The sequence below is a fragment of the Myotis nattereri genome, assembly GCF_964212035.1.
Source record: "Myotis nattereri genome assembly, chromosome: 9".
Taxonomy (NCBI): domain Eukaryota; kingdom Metazoa; phylum Chordata; class Mammalia; order Chiroptera; family Vespertilionidae; genus Myotis; species Myotis nattereri.
The window spans coordinates 74962540-74976359 of NC_138084.1; the positions used below are offsets into that span (position 1 = coordinate 74962540).

At 55.9% G+C, this 13820-nt stretch overlaps 1 protein-coding gene across 2 annotated transcripts; it reads left to right on the plus strand.

Annotated features, from left to right (window-relative positions):
- Window positions 1-525: 525 nt before the first annotated feature.
- On the plus strand, window positions 526-13820 carry DRD2 (dopamine receptor D2; the record flags this gene model as incomplete). Of its 2 annotated transcripts, XM_081099514.1 has the most annotated exons (7): window positions 526-810; window positions 5951-6060; window positions 7262-7398; window positions 8555-8745; window positions 9673-9759; window positions 11249-11576; window positions 12756-13820. In XM_081099514.1, 7 exons carry the CDS (start codon window positions 526-528, stop codon window positions 12947-12949), a joined length of 1332 nt encoding a protein of 443 aa, XP_080955640.1. In that variant the 3' UTR covers window positions 12950-13820. The 2 variants fall into 2 exon arrangements, with proteins under 2 accessions (XP_080955640.1, XP_080955641.1); XM_081099515.1 differs by lacking the exon at window positions 9673-9759.

The following is a 13820-nucleotide window of genomic DNA, read 5'->3' on the forward strand; positions in this document are numbered from 1 at the left end:
TGTTTCTTTTAGACTGTGAGCTGGAGAGCCATGTACATTTTGCTCCTGCCTATGTCTCTAGCACTATGTAGAGCAATGCTCTGTAAATATTTACAGAAGCAAAGATGAAGAAATGCATATTTCTATTCCTAACATTGGAAGCTAGGACTCTAACTTGCCTTAGGTGTGTGCTGCATGGGCTGCACTTCATATATGTTTGTTGAATAAATGAATAATGAATGGCCAGCTCTTCTCAAGCTCATTTATGTTATTATACTTCTTCAAAAGTTATACTTGCTCATTTATTTTTCCATCTGCAAGAACTTGCTAGCAGAGTAGTGGCAGCAGGCCACCATGTTTTAAGAAAATTGTTGGATACAAAACTTAACATTCCGAGGCTGGAGAGTTTCTCTGTTAACTTCCAATGGTTGGTTTTAGCTCCAGAGTCCCCCCTGGGAGGCGGCCTGCTTTGCGAGGGCCTCCTGCTCACTCCCTGTGTCCATTTCTCCAGTCAGAGCCTGGCCACCCGGTGGCCCTGCTGCCCCAATGGATCCACTGAACCTGTCCTGGTACGATGACGACCTGGAGAGCCAGAACTGGAGCCGGCCCTTCAACGGGTCTGCGGGGAAGGCCGACAAGCCCCCCTACAACTACTATGCCATGCTGCTCACCCTGCTCATCTTCATCATCGTCTTTGGCAACGTGCTGGTGTGCATGGCCGTGTCCCGCGAGAAGGCACTGCAGACCACCACCAACTACCTGATCGTCAGCCTCGCCGTCGCTGACCTCCTCGTAGCCACGCTCGTCATGCCCTGGGTGGTCTACCTGGAGGTAGGTCTGGGCCCCGCCTCACTCAGCACCTTCTCCCGAGAACACCATGCTGGGGCCGCCGGTCCAAGCTCCTCACTGCCTTCTCCCCACAGGTTGCCTGGTGCTTTCTCAGATTGTCTCCTCTCCACTCTGGCCTCAGTTTTTCTCTCATAAAATGGGTAGATTGTCTTCTTAAAAATCCCAATTGCCAGGTGCAGAGTCCTTGCTGAGTGCCAGACCTTGTGTTAAGTCCTTTGAACGCACCATTTTCCAATAGCGTCCTCATTCGCCCCCGAGAGACCAAAGTATTATCACCATTTCACAGAAGTCAGGTGGCCTCTTGGTGGGCCCAGCTGGCTCTGTGTCTGGCCCCCAGAATGTTCATCGGCCCGGCAGAAGTGGGAGCCATTAAGGAGAACCCCCAAGGATAGCCATGTTCCTGCTTCCAGGCCTGAACTCTCCATTCCTCTTTCCTGCTTCAAAAGTGGGGGCTGCTGCTCTCCTCCTCCCTTCCCTCTCCCCCAAGTTTAAGGCCTCTGGGAACTGTCTGCAGCCCCTTCCTCAGGAAGGACCAGTCACCACTGCTCGGCCGCGACAGAGCCCAGCTCTGTGCCTCAGGACAGTGAGTGGGCAGCCGGCTGTGGTCCAGGCACCGTGCCAGGCATGTTCAGACCCAGACTCCACAAATACTCATGCTGGTCCTGGGAGCCGATGCTGCTCTTCTCACTTTAGAGAGGAAACAGAAGCTTTGAGAAGGTGCCTGTCTTCACCCAGATCACACAGCAAAGGGAGAAGCGCTGATAAGAAGTCCCCAAGTGGACCCACCTCCCGGTGGATGCTTTTCAGAGCTGGCGGGCAGAGGTGGAAAGGCCTGGGGGCTGTGAGTGGGCACAAGCTGGGTCCTGCCCCTTTCTCCACCAGGGGTTCCGGGTGGAGTCTGGGTGCAGAGGAGTCTGACCAGGCGGCCAGGAAAGAGCCAGTGCTGGCCATTCACATGCCCGAGCTGTTTCCTTCTGGCCCTGGGCTAGAGAGAGGAGTTACCTGTGCCGGGGGCAAACCCTTCTTTCAAAGAAAATATGAGCCCTTGGCAGGTTTGAGGGAGAGGACATCAGTAGAAGAAGCTGAGAGGGTGAGGGGAGGGAGGAGGCCGGTCAAAGCGCACTCCTCTCCCAGGGGCTCCCTGCGCTTCCTGTGGCCACCACACCATCATCCTTCAGCACAGTCCAAACAGGCTGGAGCTTCCTAAAGGGCCTGAGGGAGTGCTAAGCAAGAGCCCAAAGGGATCAAATGAAAGACAAAACAACCCAGAAAGATAGAGGTGCCACAGGCCAGGGTCATTCCTCCGCGACCCCAGTGTGTGAGGCCCCCAGACTCTGCTCATCGCGTCTGTAGCGGTCCTGTCCCCGAGGAGCCCTCCTTACTTCACAGGCCTGTCCCCTCCTGCTCGCTCTCAAGGAGGCCGGCCTCGGGCCACCAGGGAAAATGGCCTCCCTGTGTCAGTCTCCCTGTCTACAGAGGGGCGATAATAATAGTGTCTCTCTCAGCACTGTTTGAGAATCGGATGAATTACTGTAGAAAAGGTGCTTATCCTGGAAGCGGCACGTAACAAGCATTGTGTAAGAGTCAGCCCTGACAGTGGTATTCAAAGTAAACGGCCATAGATATCAGCTCCTCCCTACAGAGGACCCACCCGTCCCAGGCGAGAGGCACCCTCTTCCTAGAGTGAGGTGTGCTCTGCCCAGGGCTGTGGGCGTGCGCCCTGGGGCTTCAGACCCACCACCCCACCACCCCACCACACTCTACGGTAGGGCCAATTCTCTGCATGGGCTGTCCTGGGGCTCCTGGCTATCTCTGAGTCCCTGGACAGATATGTTGAACATGCCTGTTCACCACTGTTTAAGGGAAAGCGCGGTGTTTCGGGGGGCAGGGTGGGGAATGGCATCTCAGAGTCTCCTCTAAAACAAGAGCTGGACAGGGAGTCCGACTCACAGGACATGGTCTCAGCTACTTATTGTCCCTCGAGAATGTCCCAAGTAAAGTCTCACTCTATCCCAACATCCTGTCCAAGGGTTCTTGCAACCACGTACTGTACCCTCTGTTGTCTGGAATTTTCCATCTCGCCCCATTCCCATCTCGCCCCATTCCCAATGGAGTAAATGCCTCCAGCAGCCTGCCGTGTCAGCATGTGTCTGATGTAGAACTGCCTGTGCCTTGTCTGTGCCACTCGGCACATGGAAAGCACCCTGGGGTTGGAGTGGGAGGAGGACTAGGCTCCATCCCCGACATGGCCCCTTTCCTGGAGGGCTCCTGAGGGAAGGGAGTGGCTGTCTGCCCTGTCCCCTGGCCTCAGCCTCTGAGGGGGGGCTCCCGGTCGTGTCCCAGGTAAGCAGGGAAGGGAGCAGACTCAGATCACAGGGTTGGTTAGTCACTCATCCAACATGTGTGAGCAATTCTATGTCCTACCCCTGCTCGGGGTCCAACGCCCTGGCTTGCCATCAGCCAGGAGCATGAGGGCCGTTTCAGTGCAGTCTGGTGGAGGTGACAATAGAGCTGTCCCCACAGGAGATGTGGGAACGCTGCAGGGACATATGATTTGGGGTGTGGGGACAATGATGTGGTGCAGGAAGAGGGGATGCTGTCAGAGAATCATCCAGGGGAGGGAGCGGGACCTGCACTCCAGGCAGAGAAGGAAGTGTGCAGCGCTGTGCAGGGAGGGTGCTGGAGGCTTTGAGGTGTGGCAGCCATGTCATTAGCTTCAGAGGCTTGCTGTCACATGCCACAGGTAGGAGTGTGCGTGTTCGGAACAGTGCCTGACACATAGTGAGTGCCTCATATGTGCTAGTCGTTAGGATTTAGCCAGCCAGCTCAAGGCCCGTCCTGCAGGTCTCAGCTTCCTGTGAGCAAGAATCAGTGAGTGGTGGCCAAAGGTGCACCTGGGATCCGGTCCTCTCTCTCTACTAAATCACCAGGTGACTTTGGACAAGTCCCTTTTCCTGTTGGACCCCAATCAGAACCTTTGCGATTAGAACCTTTCCTTTCACACTTGGTTGATTTAGTCTTTTTTACGTAATTGCCTCCTCTGTGGACAAGCCTGACGGGCCTCCCAACACAGCGTAGGAGAGAGCACAGGCTATGCCACCAAAGATCTGCCTCTGCTCCCGGCTCCGCACCCGAGTGGTGAACTCAGCCCAGCTCCCTCCTCCATGACTGGACGGAAGCTACCCCTTTCCTAGGAGCCTTAAGAACAATTCATGAGCAAAGTACTTGCCCGCAGTAGGTGTTCTAGAGACAATGGCTACCAACACATCCCCTGAGCGTCTGAGTCAGCTGCCCTGACTGCCTTCTCCGGCAGTTACTCCTGAACCTGGGAGGAAGGCCGCCCTAGTTTCCTCCAGAGAGACCGGTGGGGGCGGGGAGCCCGAGCTCCTGGAGGCAGGGACTTGTCAGTCCTGTTCACCAGGGTCCCCGGGGTCCAGAGTCCAGCACAGAGCCTGGCACACGCTAAGGGTCTACAGGAAAGAAGGAAGCGGATGTGGAAGGTCCAGACTAGGTCCCAGGGACATGAAAGCAGACCCAAAATCCTAGTCCAGGAGAGGCTGCAGGTGCGGGGTGCGCACGTGGACAGGGGGGCCTGCAACTCTCCCAGCGATGCCAAAAGGTAGGCTCGGTTTATGCCAGGGAGCCAGGGAAGCCCTTCCATCCCCTCCTCCCCCTCAGGGCATTCAGCCCCTGCCCACCTGGTCAGCGCTGCATCTGAGGCACAGGGACCCCTGTGCCCAGACCTGGGAGGGGCCCTGGAACGTGCCCTCTAAGAGCCGGAGAGAGGGCAGTGCCACCAGAGGTTTCCTGTCTCCACACTCACAGCAGCTGCACTGCCGGGCACCGAGCTTAAATGCCAGCATTTGGTTTCCTGCCTGACAGCAGAGAAGAGGGCAGCGTGGAGAAGGAGCGGGGTTATAATTAGCCTGCTGTGCTGTGAGCACAGCGTGGGTACAGCCCTGCCCGTGTCACCGTCACCTGAGCGGGCTTTCCTGCTCCTCTTTTCTCCTGTTGGTAGAGGCCCAGGTGCATCTCCTGTCCTGACTGCGCAGGGAGGGGGAGGGGGCTGCCCCAGACTTCAAAGCCTGCTGTGTGAGCGTGGGGACCTGCATATAAATGGAGGTGTGGGGTGTGGATGTGCAGGGGGGTATGGGAGTGTGTGTGTGTGTGTGTGTGTGTGTGTGTGTAAGGGGGAGGTATGAGTGTGTGCGGTGGGGGCAGGGAAGGGAGGCAAAATGCTCCTGTGAATAGCTGGACTCCTCCTATCCCATCATTCCAAGCCTATATCCTTACAGCCCCTCCCTAGCCCACTCCGGGGTTCCAGACAGCCTAGCCCAGACTTCCCTTCCTTCATTCTCCAGGTATAACAAGGAGCAGAAATGTCGTCCCTGTTTTACCAGGTCATTGTCTTCATCACTGATAACTAGCAGACACTTATCAGGCCCCTACCTTGCGCCACACACCATTGTGGGCACTGAAGGAGCCACCTGGTCCCCCAGATACATGGGCCAGAGCAGGACCAGACGCTGAGCCGAGTGACCTGGGCAAGTCACTCCCCTTTTCTGAGGCTTGGTCTCCTTGTTGGTAAAATGGGGGTCTCAGGTGATCACACAAATGTTTTACAGATTAAAAAGTTGAAGTGCCCTAACCAGTTTGGTTCAGTGGATGGAGCGTTGGCCTGCTGACTGAAGGGCCCAGGTTCAATTCTGGTCAAGGGCATGTACCTTGGTTGCGGGCACATCGCCAGTAGGAGGTGTACAGGAGGCAGCTGATCGATGTTTCTAACTCTCTATCCCTCTCCCTTCCTCTCTGTAAAAAAATCAATAAAATGTATTTTTTTTAAAAAGTTGAAGCACTTAGTGTAGGTTGGTCATCTTTCTTCTAGCATAGTTCTTGGCACAAAGTGACTTTATGTGTCTCAGAGAGAGGCCAGGGCCAAGGGCCTTGGACATTATGAGCATGACTCCCTTTGTTGCCCCTCTTCCTGCCCACATCCCAGGCAGAGACCACAGGTCCCCCCAGCTGCCGTCTGCGCCGTGGCCTGGCCTCCCCCAGGAGAGCCAAGCTACTGAGCCCGAGCTAATCTCCCTCTTCTGTCATCATCATGTTGCTTTGTCCGCAGGTGGTGGGCGAGTGGAGATTCAGCAGGATTCACTGTGACATCTTTGTCACTCTGGACGTCATGATGTGCACAGCAAGCATCCTGAACCTGTGTGCCATCAGCATCGACAGGTGAGCCCAGGCCTTCCACCTTTCAGGCTGCCCACCTCGCCTTCCGAGTCAGGCTCTGTCTATGATGCCATGTGGCTGGCTTTGTGCCTGTGAGTCAGTGTGTTTGTGTGCCTGTGTGCCTATGTGTATACACACAAGCACATATGTGTAGGTGCATGCGCGTGTGGCTAGAAACGTACGTCCTATGGACAGTGATGCTGCTAAGACTGCAGCCTGGTACATGGGAGGAAGCAGTTGATTCTGACAGGAGCCCCAGTTCTGTCACTTTCTACTTGAGTGACCTTGGGCGGATTATGGAGGTTCTCGGGATGCTACTTTCATTGTCCAGACACAAGGATGACGGTGTCTACCCATTGAAGGTACGGTGTCTGCTTATGCACTTATGTCCAGCACAGGGCACGTGCCCACGGGGCCCAGGCTCTGCTCACCTTGTTGAGCTGTATCTGTGGAGCCTTTCACTGATTCATACACACAGGCCACGTGGGCTCCCAAAGGCCCCGCCCCTACTCTCTTTGGAAGATGAAACGAGCTAATCCCTCTACCCAGCACTTCCTGTACTGGGTAGAGGAATATGAGGGTTCATACATGATTCCTGTTGTTATTGTTTCTGCTGAATGGGCTTAACCCTTGCTCTAGGGCAGTGGTTGGCAAACTCATTAGTCAACAGAGCCAAATATGAACAGTACAATGACTGAAATTCCTTTTGAGAGCCCAATTTTTTAAACTTAAACTATATAGGTAGGTACCTTGTTATTAGCTTAATTAGGGTACTCCTAAGGCTTAGGAAGAGCCACACTCGAGGGGCCAAAGAGCCGCATGTGGCTCACAAGCCGCAGTTTGCCGACCATGGCTCTAGGGTTCTGGCTACCAGTCCATCAACAAACACTTCCACCTCTAGTGGGCTCAGCGCAGGTGGAGTAGGTGGGGTTTCAAAGGCGCAAAGACCCAGGCCATGAGATCCAAGTGGCGGGACTGGGGTAAAATATGGCCCAGGATTAATGGTAGTTAGTTAATCATCAAGCAGTCAGTTGGGCAGCAACATTGTCCTCGCTGTCTGAACTGGGGACAAGAAGGAGGATTGATTTTAGAGCAAATAAGTGGGCTTCATGGAGGGGGACCAGTTGTCCACCCCCAAAGAGTGGGTGTCTCTGGTTGTGCATGTTGTGGAGAGAGGGGTCTCCCCCCACTGGTTCCCTTGCAGGTACACGGCTGTGGCCATGCCCATGCTCTACAACACGCGCTACAGCTCCAAACGCCGAGTCACCGTCATGATTGCCATCGTCTGGGTCCTGTCCTTCACCATCTCCTGTCCGATGCTCTTTGGACTCAACAACACAGGTGAGGCCTGCCTCTGCCTGCCAAGGGCTCAGCTGGCCTCAGTGCAGGATCCCATGGGGGCCTGATTGCCCCCCTGGACTAAGGCCAGGGTGGGTCTCCTGGGCCAAGCCTGACTCCATGTGCTTCCTGGGTGGGCCAGAAAGGAGTAATGAATGATCTGGGGCACAATGGAGTTGGGTGAGGGGTGGGAATAATAATTCAGGAGGCTATCTGGCCATTTTCAACTTTGTTTATTAGATGTAACAGGCCAGAGAGCCTCACAAACTGCATGTGTGTTCCTGTTGCATGTGTGCGCACACTTGGGGAGGCTATTGGGCCTCTTCACTCCTGGCCATGGTATTTGTGTAGTGAGGCTGCAGCCCCAGGGCCAGCTGAGCTCAGGCCAGGCCTCGGCCCCCTGGGGCAGGAAAGGTAGAAACAAGCTGGAGGCTGGCACCCCATGGCCTGCCCTTCGCGAGGCAGCTGGAACATCTCAGGCAGAAGAGGCACCGTGCCTGCCTGCTGGTGTGGCCTCGAGCTCACTCTCGTCAAAAAGGCAAGAGCAGTGCGGGGGTGCCTCTGGAGACCACTGCAGGGCAATAGTGCACAATGAAGCCGTGAAGCGTTGGTACAAAGCTAACTCTTGTGGGAATTGCAAGAAGCGGGAACAGGCCTCAATATGCTCGGATTAATCTGGAGAGGCCCTGAGATAGCGGACAGACATCTACTAGACCTGGAGGGAGCTTGGGAACACAGGTGAGTTCAGCAACCAGAACCCAGTGACCTTGCCCCTAAAATTAAAAGGTTCCAGACCTCCCCCCACAGCATACAGGAAAGGCTAAAATAATAGCTTACTCTCTTAAAATAAATTTCTTTGGGCATTTTTCCCAAACATCCTGGCTCCACTTGTGTGCTCATAGGTGGCAGAACTAATGCCGGTGCAGTAAGGGAATATTAATGGAAAAACTTGGAAGTGGTCAATCACAGCTTAGCTTTTTTGGCTCACGGTTGTTTAATGCTCTGACTTAGGCTGTGCATTTGCTTGCATCTAGCCCTTCCAGGCCACCGTAGAAGTCTAGTATAGTCTCTGTACCCGTGCCCTGCCCCTTTGGTGGAGGGGCCACACTCTGGCCCCTGGGCCTGCTGACCCACCCTCCTGGTGCTCTCCCTCCTCCAGAACAGAGCGAGTGCATCATCGCCAACCCCGCCTTCGTGGTCTACTCCTCCGTCGTCTCCTTCTACGTGCCCTTCATCGTCACCCTGCTGGTCTACATCAAGATCTACATAGTCCTCCGGAGGCGCCGGAAGCGGGTCAACACCAAGCGCAGCAGCCGGGCTTTCAGGGCCAACCTGAAGGCCCCACTCAAGGTCCCAAGATCCCCCTCCCCTCCAAGGTCCCCACTTAACCATCACTGAGGTGGGTCATCTAGTGCTCAGTGGGGACCTGGGACACCGCAGCAGGAGGGAGTCCAGGATGGGGAGCTCTGAGCAGGCTTGGACCTCAAAGGCTTGGACCTCAGTGAAGGGACTTGGATCTTCAGGAGTGGGAGGTGGGAGGGTGGAGGGAATGACCTGGGAGAAGTCGTTGCTTGAAGATCTTTATGTGAACACAGCAGCCCTTGGCACCCTCCTGGGCTCCTCTCCTCTTTTCTTCACTTCTCCTTTCCTCACTCTGATCCCTCTGTCTCCCTTTCCCTCCCTCGGATATCTCCATCCCATCTCCTTACTTCCCACACTCTCCCTCCTCCCTTCTGCACACAACTCCTCCTTCCTCCCCTGCTGTTGCCTACTTCTCCACTCTGTCTCCCTCTAACCGCTCTTCCCCCATTTCTTGTGAATTCTCTCTGCTCAGCCCTCCCTGAGGAAGACAGTATGTGGGCATGGAAGGAATAAGAGCTTGGGGGTTAGACACATCAGGTTCAAATCCTGGCACTGCCACTTTCGCTGAGTGACCTTGGGCAACTTGCTTAACTTCTCTAAGCCTCTGTTTCCTCATCTGTCAAGTGGGACTCATAATACCGACCTCACAGGGATGTCTTGAGGATTCAGTGTGAGAGAGATGTGAGCCTGCCTAGCATGGCGCCAGACCCTTGGCAGGTGCTCCATAAAAGTCAGGGCTCGTTTGTCTCTTGTCCTGCCCACCTCTTGCCTCCTGACCTCAATTGCTTCTTCAGGCCCCTAGCCTCCTGCTCCCTGCCCTCCTCTGAGCCCCTGTGCCCAGCCTGACTACCCAGCACTGGGTCTCTGTGCCCGCCCTCCTCCCCGTGATGACCAGTGTGCTGGCTCACTCCACAGGGCAGCTGCACTCACCCCGAGGACATGAAACTCTGCACCGTTATCATGAAGTCTAATGGCAGTTTCCCTGTGAACAGGCGAAGATTGGTAAGTGTTTAGGCCAGAACCCACAGCCAGGTCTGCCCACCTCTAGGGAAATCCACCTGCCATGATTCTCAGACACCTCCCCAACTGCTCAAAGGAATAAGCACCTTCTTGGCTCCCTCAAAGAAGGAAGCCTGACTCACCACACACACCTCACTATAGGCATGCGCAGGGCAGCTCAAGGCTGCAAGGCCCAGAGAGGTCTCCTAACACAAGAAAATGTTTGGGAGAAAGAACTTGGCCTTAATAACAAGATCATAATAATAATAATGGCTATTGCCATTCATTGAACGCCTACCATATTCCTATTATCTCATCAAATCCTCACAGCAACCCTGGGAGGTAAGTCTTATTGGTCACGTCCACCTTCCTTTTGCAGAAGAGGAAACAGAGGCTCAGAGAGGTTGGGTAACTCCCCCAAAGCTGAGTAGTTAGTGAGAGAGCACATACCCGAACCCAGACTCCTGTGACTGAAATCCACGCCTCCGCTGTGCTTTGCACTTGCGTGAGCTGCCCAGGTTCTGGGGCTGGAGGCTGGGTGGGCACTAGGGGAGGAGGGAGCTGAGCAGCCGTAGGGCTGGTGTGAAGTGCAGCCTCTAAGGAGAGCCCAGAGGTGCAGAATCACAGCAAACCCCAGTGGTAGTAGCAGCAGGGTCCAAGCAGCAGGTGTCTCCTTCCCCGGGTGGTTCAGGAAACCCACCGAGGGCCACATGTGGAGTCCGGGCCAGGTGTCCTCAGGGAGCAGGGCCCCCACCATTTACCTGCACAGCAAGAGCAGGACTCAGAGGAGCCATTTAGGAGGCAGGTGCCAAAACAGGGACTCAGAATAGGGCCGAGGTAGTGTCCCAGGTATACCACCTGGGCACACAGTGAGGCCGCATTTCAGCAGTTCAGGCTGAGAACCTGAGGCCTAGAACAAGGGAACCTAAGGGAGAACCTGGGAGGCCCTCCAGACCAGACCAGCAGGGAGGGTGTGGGGACCCAAGAGAAATGGAGCCGTGTGAGGGCTTCTGCAGGTGAGCCTGCAGGGAGAACAGCAGTGCCCTCTATGCAGTTTGAGCATGAGCTCCTATGGACAGGCCCAGGACATGCATCAGCAATTTATCCCCAACAGCTAGCTCAGCACCCTGCACTTCGCTGGCGTTCAGTAAATATTGCTCAGTGAATAAAAGAGAAGTGCCTGGGTAGTAACCCCACCCCAAATGGTTATGGGGTTACCGAGGACACATAAGGATTTCTCTGGGATAGGGGCCCAAATGACCGCACAGGCAGGGACTGCTGTGGGTCCTGGCTCCTGTACCCAGACAGCCCTGCCTCTGGGTGATTATCCTTGGCTCTCTGTGACCTGTGGTGTTGGCAGACATCTGAAGAGGGAGGTAGGGAAGAGCCGGGAGGCCTGTCGAGGCCAGGTGGGGCCAGGTAGGCCAGGTGCGGCTGGGTGGCTCCTGCTTGAGACTTGCCTAGCTTTACCTGAGCTCTCTGCCTGGTGCAGGAGGCTGCGCGCCGAGCCCAGGAGCTGGAGATGGAGATGCTCTCCAGCACCAGCCCACCTGAGAGGACCCGGTACAGCCCCATCCCGCCCAGCCACCACCAGCTGACCCTCCCCGACGCATCCCACCACAGCCTCCACGGCACTCCTGACAGCTCCGCCAAACCCGAGAAGAATGGGCATGCCAAAGACCACCCCAAGATTGCCAAGATCTTTGAGATCCAGTCCATGCCCAATGGCAAAACCCGGACCTCGCTTAAGACCCTGAGCCGCAGGAAGCTCTCGCAACAGAAGGAGAGGAAAGCCACCCAGATGCTGGCCATCGTGCTTGGTGAGTCGGCCCTGCTGCCGGCCACACCCAGCTCTGCCCAGCCCTGGCCGAGGGAGGGGCTCCTTACTGCAGGTCCATTACCTGCCACCCTCTTCCCAGCCAGCATTGGCGAGTCGTGGGACTGGCACTTTCTCAGGCCCAGGCCAAGCCTGTGGATGCATCCTATTAGGTAGACTCCATAATTATGCTCAGCTTACAGATGGAGCAATTGAGGTTCAGGATGGTCCTATAAGTTGACAAACGAGGACCCACAATTAAACTTAGGGAGTCTGACTCAAGAGCATGTGAACTTGACCAGTCTACCATCATAACCCAGAACCTCATAACCCCGGCAAGCCAATTCCCCTCTAGTCCCGTCAGTCTAGTAGATTACTTCTCAAGGCTGTGTGGTCATCAATGGTAGACGGTGGGGAAAGCTGTTTATAAACTGTGCAACAGAGCACACAGGCGTTATCATTATGATCTTTATTAATATTGCTATTCCTGAGGAATTAGGAAACTCAGTCCCCCTGCGCTTAACCAAGACCCTAAAGGACCAGAGTTGTAAATAATTTAAAGAAGGGATATGAGAGAGCCCGATCCGAACGAGGGCATGGCTGTCAGCGGGCCCTGTCCACAAGGCAATGCTTTCAAATGAAAGTCCCTTAGAAAACCAGGTGCTAAAGGTGAAAAATCTGGGCGGGATTGATGTGGGTGGCTGGGAACAGGAAGGACTGATGTGACCCTGTTCTCCAGGTAGCACCCGGCTAGTGTGTGACACCCCCACACCCACCTGGGTAGTGTATGCCACCTCCACGCCCACCGACAGCTCTGTGATGTGCGTGGGGCAGGTGTAACTATCCTCGTTTCACAAATGAGAGCACAGGGTCACAGCAGGTCGATCATGCCGCTGGGAGCGACTGAGCAGGGTTCAAGCCGGACCCTCTGCTCCAGTCCACAGGGTCTCTGCCCGGCAGTCCTGCCCTCACAGGCACCTCTCCCTCTCACGGACCCCAATGTCTCTGTGCACACGATGCCTTGACACCCAGGATCCCACCCCAGCAAGTCGGCAGAGTGGGTGGGATGGACATCGGTCTGGGCTGGGGCCTGCAGCATGCAATCCAGGGGCCCGCTGAGTGCAGGCCCTCCCAGCGATCTTCCCCCTGCCCTGGGCCAGCCTGACCCCACCCTCTCCCCCAGGCGTGTTCATCATCTGCTGGCTGCCCTTCTTCATCACACACATCCTGAACATTCACTGTGACTGCAACATCCCACCTGTCCTGTACAGCGCCTTCACGTGGCTGGGCTATGTCAACAGCGCCGTGAACCCCATCATCTACACGACCTTTAACATCGAGTTCCGCAAGGCCTTCATGAAGCTCCTGCACTGCTGACCCGCTGCCCACCCCCCTGCCAGGCGCCGGCCGCAGTCCCTAGGAGCCCTGGGCGGGAGGGTGTAGGGTGGACTTCCCTTTGCCTGGCAGGCCCCGTAGTGTTAGCTCGACACCACGCCCCACACTGTCGGAATACTCTCACTCTGCCAGGGCAGTGTAGAGAGCCAGGCGTGGTGCCAGCCCTTGGGCTGGACCCGGTGGCTCAGGGGCAGCTCACAGAGCTCCCCTCCCACTTCCAGACCCTTCTCTTTGGCACCAAAGACAGGGCAGCCCGCTCTGGCCTTTCTCGGGAGCTGGTGTTGCAGGGGCCAGAGTCAGGCTCGAGGCTGCGCCCTCTGCTGGGCTCACAGGTTTGTGCAGGAGGGGACGGTGGGGAGGCCCACACCAGGGCTGCTGCCAAGGCCCCAGCTAGCCTCCTTCTGGGGACACCCATGTAAATACCAGACCACAGAGTGACCCCCAGGGAAGCCCAAGCCAAAAGTCTTCACTCTCCCTCCGACAGGAGCCTCTGCTTCCCTCAGAGACCACCCCTCAGCTCACCCTGCCGCCTCCTGACGGACTCAGGTGAACTTCTTGTAGCAAATGTTAGCCAGCCTGGGATAGGGGTGAAGATGGCTGGGGCCTGGATGGGGGTGTCTGAGGTTCTTTGGGGGCTGCCTCCTGCCATACTATGCCACAAAACCACTTCCCTTTTCCTTTGCCTCTTCTCTTTTCCCTCCCCCTTCCCTCCCACTGCCTGGGCCTTGGAGGAGCCCTGCTGAGGGAGGAGCCCTGGCCTGGCCCTCCTGAGGGAGGATGGGAAGCTGCAGTTGGGGGAGCCCCAGCCCCAGGCTCTGTAACATCACTACACCAATAAAACTTTGACAAGTCA